The following is a 10,249-nucleotide window of genomic DNA, read 5'->3' on the forward strand; positions in this document are numbered from 1 at the left end:
GATTCAAGATTCACGTACTTTGAAGTTTTAAGAAAAAAAGGAGGTTAAACACCTCATTCATTTCCATATCAAGTCCTCCGGGAATTCTGGAGTTTAGGCTGCCACCTGGTGGATATACAATGTAGGAACCCTTGACTATGGTTGTAATGAGCACGCGTTCGGTCACCCGGTAGCAGAAAATATAAGGAAGGAGCTTGTGAGTATATTTTGGGCCGTGAGACTCATCTGCGTCCCAGTATATTTTCCTATAAGAACTCTGTCCAGAATCTGTTTGACGATCAGTTTCTTAACAGACATCAATATTTTTCGTAGAGGATAAAGAGAACAAATTGTTTCCGTTGTCACTGTAGGGAAGATAAATATACCAGAACCTATAGTAATACAGAAATAACAGAATACAAGGGGATCTTATACATATGCTATATCCTTTAGCATCATTACATGAAAAACAAACAGACTAACTAAAAAAAAGAAAGAAAAGGAAAAAAAAAAACGTGGGTAATGTTGATATGTTTTGGAAACTGAACTTTCCCCTGTCGATATGAAGCTTTGTGTCTGTGACAGTGTGCCTTATCTATTAAGAGCATGTTGCAGATAATCCAAATCCAGTGCTGATCTCATTTAGAAGAGTAAGCTACTAAAACTCCATCCTAGCACATCTCCCTGTCCTCTCTAGAGCTGGGGGGACATATCATAACAGCTTTGTACCTGGAAGTGGGTCCTATCCCAGAGACAGTGCTAAGAATAGCGACTGGCAAGTGTACCCTCTGAGAGGGCTCTCCTGTTTTTTCAAAATCTCATTGATTCACTGAGGTGTCTACTTTCAGAAATGTCACCCTATTAAATATTAACAAAGGAATCATGTGCAAAAATATATATAATCTTTATTGAGAAGTGAAAATTCGTGAGGCCCAATAAAAAGTTTACAAAATGTTGTTTAGAAAATATTCAGGTCTGTTCCCCGCTTGGGATGTAATGTTATAGACAGGTAAAAGTACAGACTCGGCTTGTCAGAGGACATAGAAAGATGGGGTGTCACAATCGAAACTTCAGCCTTTTTTTGGTAATACAGAGGGGCATTAGTTAGGGGCAGCAGCGTGGCGATCAGTCACAAGGTGTGTAAATTGACATATAGGTCGGAGGAGCCACCAGGCTTGAGAAATGATAAGTGCAGACAACAACATTAAACACCACAATAGAACCCGTCGGGGAGGTAGGCCTAATGTTACTAGCGTCCATTTCCTAGTTTCACCAGTAGAGTGTACTGTTGCTATATCACAGTTATTACAGTACTTGTAATGCTTCGACGTTTACCTGGGGAAGCTCATCGAAAACAGCAAAAACAGCTATGTAAAAACTCTGGTCCTTTAATGATTTATTTTAATTTTATTCCAAATTAGAACACAAAATTAATACAGCAGAAATGATAATGTTATTCCTTTAGCTGGAGTAATTACAGGACTACTCCACTGACCACTCCACCTGATCTAAATGCTCAGGTTCAGTAAGACAGGTATGATTAAGCTACCTCTCATAATTTCGTGATGAAGGGCAAAAGCGCTGGTAGAGGCAGAGTAGAAATGTTAGTGTTGAATTGAATTACCGTCGGGCGTTTTTTACCAATTATTTTGAGGTAGATGTACAGGTTCAATGTACATGCTCGGCTTGTCATAGGATAGGAAGAAGGGGCGTGTCAACAGCCGAAACCTCAGCCTTTTTTTTTTTTAGACTTTTTTTTAGACTGCAGTTCAGTTGGATCCAGTGAACTCACTGTGGTCCAAAATAGTTGTGCGCACAGTGCGGGGACAATGTCGAACGAATTTATTTATTTATTTATTTATGATTCACACAACATTTCGGATGCTGTATTCGTAACAACGCATGTCTACACGCGAACCGCAATCATAATATGGGCTAATTTTTCTCGCGCACAGTGTTTCAGGCACAATGAACACTGTTCATCATAACGTTGGTTGTAGCAACAGTGAGCCACAAATACGTAATTCAGATAGCTATTCTCACTCCCATTTTATCATCTGTAAAGTAAAAAAATGTCATCTGATATTAGCTGCAGTTTAATAAAGTGAAGCGACAAAAGCCATTTTTCTTCCTCTGCGATGTGGAGCCTATTTATCATCTCAGTACAGATTGACAGGATATTACAGTCAGTGTTGGAATTGATTATCAGTCGCCCCCCCCCCCCTTTTTTTTTGGAGATTGATTCTTTGAACAAAATAGCTCAGAGAATGTATTTCTAGAACTTACTCCATGCTTTTAAGATTTGGTAAAACTTTCCACTTTAGATAATGACATTTTCCAACCTAGCCTTTTATGGAGATTGTCAGAGGGGCCAAAACTGGGACCTTGACTCCTCACTGTATAAAGTACCATTTGTCTGTAGCTTTATTGTGCCATGTGCGTTGCTCCTTCAGGTCTTCATTCTTGGTTGAACGGTACTGATTATCACTCTGCTGTTCTGCAGGATAAAAGACATGCAAAAAGAGGCACATATAGCTGGAATGTTCCACCAGAGGTAGAAGAGATCCCAAGCACTCTGACAATATGATTTGACATTTAACTGGTACACAGCCTGCACTGTGCATGTATCACAGAGAAATGTCTTAGGACACCCATAAAAATCACAGAGCTGAACTGACAGGCATTATTTGGATTGTCTGTCAGTCTGTCAAATTAGCCATTAAGTTAATTATAACCTTGCTCAAAGTCACAGTGTATAGAGGAGCTAGAATCAGCTAGCATGAGGCAGGCAGTCAATCTTCAGAAACAAAAGGAAACTGTTTATTACATTCATGTGTGGAGCCCAAGGAGCTGTCAGTTTTGTTCTAGATTACAAACTTGTCCAAAGAGCAAATTGTGCAATTTCACGAGGGTACAATTTCAGGCAAGCAGAACAAAGGAATTCATATGAGGATGTTATCTCTCACCACAAAGTATTGGAATTCTGATGCAACCTCAAAGAAGTATAACATACTTGTGAGCTTTTGTGAAAAAAGAAAAAAAGTCTTTTTATAATCCTTAATGCACATAGTCCTGTCCCCACTATTGTTGATAAACTGTAATAAATTTGATCTGACAACTATTCACACACACATTTCAGCAAAGGTAACAGAAACTTGTCAACACAAACTTGCTTCGTATAGTTACTTCTGGATTATCATAGATCTATGATCATAGTGCATCCAGTTAACTGGAATCATTCATTAGTCCAGCATCAGTTGCGTACATGACAAAATTACAGAAATGTTAATATTCATTGAAGAATGATTAGAGTAACAGACATTTAGAGAGATATCAGCAACCAACCAAGTCAGATAATGTGTTAATGAAATAAACTCTGATGACTCAGAATCATCGTTTAACATTTATGGCCCATAGTTAGTATAAATAAAGGCTTTGAGACTCCTATCTAGTGTAAAATATCCAACTGAGTACCGAGAAGGTCCTCCAAGCCAGGAATGAATATCGACGAAAGAGCACCAGAGGTCCTCAAAAGGTTTCACTCTTGGTGATCGTTGAGACAACGAAGTTAAATCTAAAAACCATCAGTTTAAGTTGCACTAATTGTTGATGTCATTGCCAGCATCCATAAACGTTCACACGCAGCGATCAAAGGGGTGGAATGCATTAAACTTTAATCGACTGGCGGACATAATCAGCGCAGGTGCGGCTCGACATTCCAAACACGGCGAAGTTTACTTTAATTTTGCTGTAAATTTCCTTTAAAATTGACAGCAATTCAGTTTACATTGGAAAAGTCCATTGTGATATCGCTAATGAGTCGTGAAATAGTTTCTTTAATATGAACAGCTGTAAAGTATAAAAAGTCTAACATGGTTTTAATTCTCCGTCCACTACGTCTGGATTCGAGCCGAGTAGATTCAACTGCACTCCTCACAGCTGCAAGCTAAAATGTAACGGTAGGTGGCAGTTATCCGTGTTCCTCCAGAGCACCTCAGACGCACCGCTTTTAGTTTGGAGGTGTGCGGGCGGCAGCAGAAACATGTACTTTTAAAAGGCTGCTTGAGGACAGAGCTGAAGGAGATGAGCGGGTCCGAGCGGGATGTGTGGCTGCAGTGACCCTCACAGCGTGCCAGCAGGACCATCTGAGGAAAATAATTGAAAATGAGATCATTTAGATACGTTTTATTTTAAACGCACAGCCTACCGCATGCTGCAAATACAAAACACAGGTCTAAGTACTAATGTTAGAGCGTATTTTTCTGAAATGTAATGTAACCCTAATATATGTGTTCTGCTTAAAAATTATACCTGGCCAGATACTGAATTTTATTTACATAGACATTCATTTGAGAATTCAATGGTAGACCAATACATACATAACGACCCTACCCAACGGCTATTTTAGACAACATCTGTTACAGAACCATTGTACATTATAATTGCACCTGTATTCATATTATCTAGTGAACTGAATACCCTAAGGGTGGTACAAGTATTTCATCCAGTCATACACTAGGTTTGAGGCAACCACTCTAAGCAGCTTGTAAAGTGTGAAAGTGTGTGTGTGTGTGTGTGTATGTGGTTTTTGGTTTTGGTTTTGTTAAAGTAATGGGAACCACAATGTCCCCATAATTTCCCCACTGACTTTGGCTATTTTGCATTTCTCCACAAGATGAAATACTCCTACAGATATGCATGGTATTGTTCAAACCTAACGGAATAAATGTTCCCTGTTCATAGTTAGAGTTAGGATCAAGGTTTGGTTTATGAGGTCAAGGGAAAGTGAGTAAGACACCAATCCCCCCCCCCCCCCCCCCCCCTCTCTGTGCATTGTTTTAAGGTTTTTGAGTTTAACTGTCAGAATATAATAAACAGTGTTAAACTTTTCATGAACTGGTAAAAAAAATAAAACAGAAGAAGTACAGAATGACGCAGTTATGTTGCTGAAGAACCAGAGCCAATCAATTCTTAACGATTTAGTCATCAACCAGTACAACTGATTAAAAACATAACCAACCAACAAGCAAAACTATTTAAAGAATTGCCGAAGTTAACAATGGGTTACCCTAAAAGAATATGATCTGAACCATGATATTCCTTGATTGTCATAAATGCCACAAAAGTTTTTTGAAGCCACTACTTTTACCCATTCTTTGACAGTCTCTGTCCTCTAGACTTGAATTCCATGGCTGTCACATGCCATCAGAGCAGAAATGACAAATCTGCAAAGAGGAAAATCAATTTCCCAATGGTTTCCAAATCCTTACTATTTACTGCAATTTTCTCCTCTTTTTTTTAACAGATATGAACTTCAGATTTATCCTATTATTGTACAAAAATGAAGATTGGCATGATTTATTTGCAGAAACCCCACTTTTCCATTTTTCACATTCCCTCCCTGTTCCACATCTCACCCAAAATGACTCCTGTGGCCTGTGGTCTGTTTTGGTTTTAAAAGTAACTGTTTCAGTCCTTTCTCAGACCAACTGAAGTAAATCACGCAGGGCAGCAATTTAGTGAAATGTTGAAGACAATTAAAGATAAGAACTAAATCATTTTGGCTATGAAAAAGGATCATTTTATAAAGGGTGAATGTTAAAATATGAAGTTATTCTCATGTAAATTCTTGCACAATTTGTCATAAAACTGTACACTGGTGACTTTTATCGTACATAGTCACAATTGTGAGCAAATATAATTTAGGTGTGGTGCTGTGTGGAGTAGACGATGAAGCAGGGCCTGGCGGACACTGAGTGTCCTGCTCGCTCGTGTGCAGACTGGTTTTTGGAATGCTCTGTTCCCTGGGTTATCAGTCATTGTTTGCCGGAGGATGCTGGCACTCATTGACACTGAGCAATCAGGATCAGCATCAGAGCCTGCTCATGGCTGCACATCACCTACTCTTTGGTTGTCAGAAGAGCTGATAGGAAACAGGACCATTCTATTCTATTCTATTGTATTCTGTTCTATTCATTCATTCATTTGATTATTTGATCATTTGTTCATTCATTCATATCCTGGGTATCAAGATCTCATCTTGGTATTAATTTCCTTTCGCTTATTTTATTAACCTGTTTTTTTTCATTTATTGGCCCATCCTCAACAGATATTTGTGAATAACTTTTACATGAGAAATGTTTTGATGAACAGGACAGGAAAAGCAATGCTTTAGTGACTGAGCATGAAAAGAGCCTAAATATATATAATGATATACATAATGCCACAACTCGACTTATCTTGACAAATCTGTGCTGCTGTTTTCATCCAAAATTCCTTCTTTTTTTATCCAATTTTTTTCTGCTACTATTGATTACTGCAAAGTAGATGCTGCTCAACATAACAAGAATCCTGAAGTTTTGATTAATGACCACGAAATTAAAAAATTAATGGCATGGTATTTATTTCTGCATTTTATTACCCAGAAAGGAACATGTTCACTGAGTGTCAGAAAGTGGTTGTGTTTTTCTTTTTATTTAATATGTTTGATTAACATGTATTTACATATGCTTTTGGGTGCAGTGGTCCACAGTGTTCATGATTTGAAAGTAATTATTCTGGTATGCCACTCTTTCAAAGATATGGATTCATCCCCCATAAAGTCCACGCTTCTGGAAGGTGTTATTTGAACTCTCCTACAGGACAGGACTGAGATAAGCTACTATAGAGAAGAAAACATGGCTAGGAACAAAGAATTGCTCTGTGCTCTCTCTTTTTGACCTTGCACCTGTGTTGGGAGAAGGGAGTGTGGCTGATTTCACCCACACCTGTGCACCATTCCAATTTTCCTCCTCCATGCCTAAGAAGAGATAGAGAGAGAAGAAAAATACACAGCATTTGCTGTGTCAGCCATATGACAGATCGACGAGTTTCATCTCAGCACAGCCATGTCATTTTGACTAGTGGTCCACCTGATCATATTGCTAGGCTCTGATTGCTTAATAATAATCAACCCATCCATCACAAAAATCAGCCTCTTTCAAGTCTCTGTTTTTTCCCAAGGGCTCCCCTCCTAATTGAAAGTTAGAGAGTGATTTTGACCCTTTGCTAGTGATGATTGTTTCAACACTTTAAAGAGCACAGGAGAGTCGTCTGCTTGGCTGGATGCTTCACTCAGAATGATGAACACTAACATGACCCAGTTCCCTGGTCTGCTGATTCTGAATAAAGGCACGGGCAAACCACAAGCTGCCACATTCCTGCCAGGCCTCGTAAATGGACTCCTGTGTCATACTGTCAGCCAACTGCAGAATGTCACCCTCGCTGTTAGGCACAATAGGCTGTGTGGGGCCAAAAAAACTGTCGACAGAGGTAAGGGAGTCCAGACCACTGAAGGACACCAAAAACAATCCTGCTGTTTGTCACTACAGTTTGAAGACTGGCTGAAGGTGCTGTGAAGACACCATGGCCAGAGGGATGGAAATCCAGGAGAGAATGGCAGTGTGACAGAAGCTAGACAAGGGCTCTTGTCTCACCCCCCCCCCCCCCCCCCTCAAAACCCACTGTGCCTCCCCCTTTTGACTTTACTACCCTTAGTTTATATTTATAGTACACAGTCATGTTATAGGTGGACCTTTTTGTCAAGCATCTGTGAAATTAGTATGCTAGTGTCTAATGCAGTGTGTAATGAAATTCTTTGATCTACTTGAATTTATAGGATTTATAGTGATACTGTGTACCAATGCTGACACCCCATGTTTGAATCTCAGCATTAGTAATGGCTGGATTTGGTGTCACAAAGAAGACAATTGACCATGTTCTTGGAATGTCAGCAACTCTGAACTGCAATAGGGTGCTTGCACAGATGCAAATGATCAACCTCACTGTGTCCTCATTCTACTCATTTCCTCTGTGTCATTTTTCAACTTTATTTGAAAGTGCAACATCTTTGATTGCTAACAGTGTAGGAAACAACCAACTGAGAACAAATGAAAAGGAACAAGCATACTGTTCTGAATATACTGTGTGGACCCTCTACGCTAAAGGGAGATGAGAGGATTTTTTTTCAGCAAATATCAATACAATTCTGTAACTATGGGGCAGAGCACAGAGGAGGCAAGCTCATGCAATTATATTATTACTTGGGTTTGAATTTACAATCTGAGAGCTTCAGACTATCAGTGGGTTGAGCTTCAGGATTGGTGCTAGACGCTTAAGGACCATGGGACTGCAACCTCATGAAGTGCCCTGCTTAGTGGGATATTAAATGCCCTTACGTGCATCTGGTATCGGTTATTTCAATTATAGACCCTGAAGTCTATAACTGAAATCTTTTCCCAATAGCAACAGTTGCTCAGAGTGCAAACATCGACCCAGTAAAGGATAAGTATATCTCATTTAGTGCTGTAATTGTCACAAATAAACTTAGTTCATATCTAAAGTGGTCTTGGTGGGCCAACACTCCCCTGTTTAGAAGTTTTAGTGCAAAGGGAAGTCATCTGTTATTCAGCACAGATATCTACTTTTCCTCTGCAGAGCATGAGTTCTTTTCTGTGTAGTGTTATCTCCTAATTGAAAAAGACTTTGCATGGCAAAATGTTTGACACTAATGGAATTATGTTTTTTTTTTTTTTTGGAGCTCAGCCCTAATCAAATCCAGTTTTTTTTTTTACTGACAGGACACAGCTGAGTCTGGAAGAGGGGGAGTTTGGGAAATGCAGCCCACAGTTAATGTGAAAACACAGATATTGTCTGTTCTGGGATAACACAGCCTCCTCAGTTTGACTTCTAAGTTCAACCATTCTGGTTGTTGTCAGTAGTCAATTTTGTCTCCAGTGGAGTCTGAATGGGGCTGCCACACACTGTTGTTTGGATGGCAAATGACATGATTCAACTGCAGAAGTGAACTGCTGCCCTGTGGACCTGTGCCATCCGGCAGATTTCTTATGCGCCGCGTTGCTTTACGTTTTTGGCCAGACTCTAGGCTTCGCAGACCTGTTATGTTTGAATGTCCCTGTTCCAAGAAAAGAGTCAGATCAAGCCGGACCATGCTATCTACATCAATAAACAAAAAATGAGAGCTGTGCTCTTGCCAGTGGATTCTAATTATGAATAGATCTTTATGGCAGATATTTAAATATGAAACCCTCTCTTGTGTCTGGAGACTTGCCTTGTTATCTTAAACAGCTTGTAAGCAGGAAGGTTGTGGGTGTGCAGAGTGTATTGTCTTACAGTAAGGTCTGACCTCCTGGACTATTACTGTAATTCAATGAGCAACATGGGAGCAAGAGCTTGGTCTGTTGTTTGTGTGAATTAGAGAGTGTGACCCTTTTTTCGACCCTGTCAGTGAACACACTCCAAGGGACAAGAGACCACAAGAACTCCCACACAATGGCACAAACAACAGAGCTGATGAGCCTGTTATACCGATCTCCTCCTTTTCTCTGATGAGATGAGATGGGGGGGGGGGGGGGGGGGGGGGGGGGGGCAGGTTAGAAAAATGTAATGATGGTGGTATTCACGTGTAAACAAAAAAAGAAACAGATTGCAGATAGTGATGATGTTTTGATTATGGGGATGTCTCAGCAACAGAGTTTTTGATTTGTCTGTGCAAAGATTAGATTAAAAAAAATACTACAGATTTAAAAGAATCATGTGTCTAGAATTTTTTGTAAGAAATAAGAAACTGTGTTTACTGGATGTGAGCAACATGAATTCACAGTAAAACTTTATTTAGTTGTTCCCCAAGTGCAACAGTGAGAGTAAATGGTTTCTGAAAGTAAGCTACTGAACTTTGATAAGGAACAAGCCATTTTTATCATAGGGATTAAACTGCTACTTTAGAGTTCTTACCTTAGAGTTGCACTTATAGATGGGATGTGTAATGGTCTCAACATAGTGGTGCCTCATACACCTCTCTGGATCTGAGTCACCCAGGTGTCCATTCTCAGTCTTACACGTCACCCCTTGAAGAACAGACAGCAGAGGGCAAGTAACTAGCAAAAGCACTATCCCAGGTTGGTTTAGCAAGGCTGACTTCTTCATTTTGGCCTCTGTGTTTGAACGTAGAAGTGCCCAAAGCTTTTCACACAATCAGAAACGAGAGATGAACCCTCTCTTTTACTCCAGGTGATCCAAATCACTTCTCTCAGAAGTCATCGCACTGATGTGAGATGCGGCGCAAGTCGTCTCTTTAGGCGAAGCCATCTCCTTAGTATCTGCCCGTTTGCCTCTGTCTGTAGGGTAGGGATGAAATCGCATTAAACCAATGCTGAAGCCACAGAAAAAAAAAAAAAAATCAAGAACAAATTTTAACAGGGAGCCATTTGAG

At 39.8% G+C, this 10,249-nt stretch overlaps 1 protein-coding gene across 1 annotated transcript; it reads right to left on the bottom strand.

Annotated features, from left to right (window-relative positions):
- Nucleotides 1-3,899: 3,899 nt before the first annotated feature.
- Nucleotides 3,900-9,963, bottom strand: ndp (norrin cystine knot growth factor NDP). The gene is made up of 2 exons (XM_030787314.1): nucleotides 9,772-9,963; nucleotides 3,900-4,124 (listed from the first exon to the last, which is right to left on the bottom strand). Exons 1-2 carry the CDS (start codon nucleotides 9,961-9,963, stop codon nucleotides 3,900-3,902), a joined length of 417 nt encoding a protein of 138 aa, XP_030643174.1.
- Between the last annotated feature and the right edge of the window lie 286 nt (nucleotides 9,964-10,249).

This window comes from Chanos chanos, chromosome 10 (genome assembly GCF_902362185.1).
Source record: "Chanos chanos chromosome 10, fChaCha1.1, whole genome shotgun sequence".
NCBI lineage: Eukaryota > Metazoa > Chordata > Actinopteri > Gonorynchiformes > Chanidae > Chanos > Chanos chanos.

Coding starts and splice junctions, on each gene's coding strand:
- ndp (XM_030787314.1), bottom strand. CDS start 9,963: ATGAAGAAGTCAGCCTTGCTAAACCAACCTGGGATAGTGCTTTTGCTA. Junction 4,125..9,771: donor TCTATAAGTGCAACTCTAAG/GTAAGAACTCTA, acceptor TATTTTCCTCAG/ATGGTCCTGCTGGCACGCTG.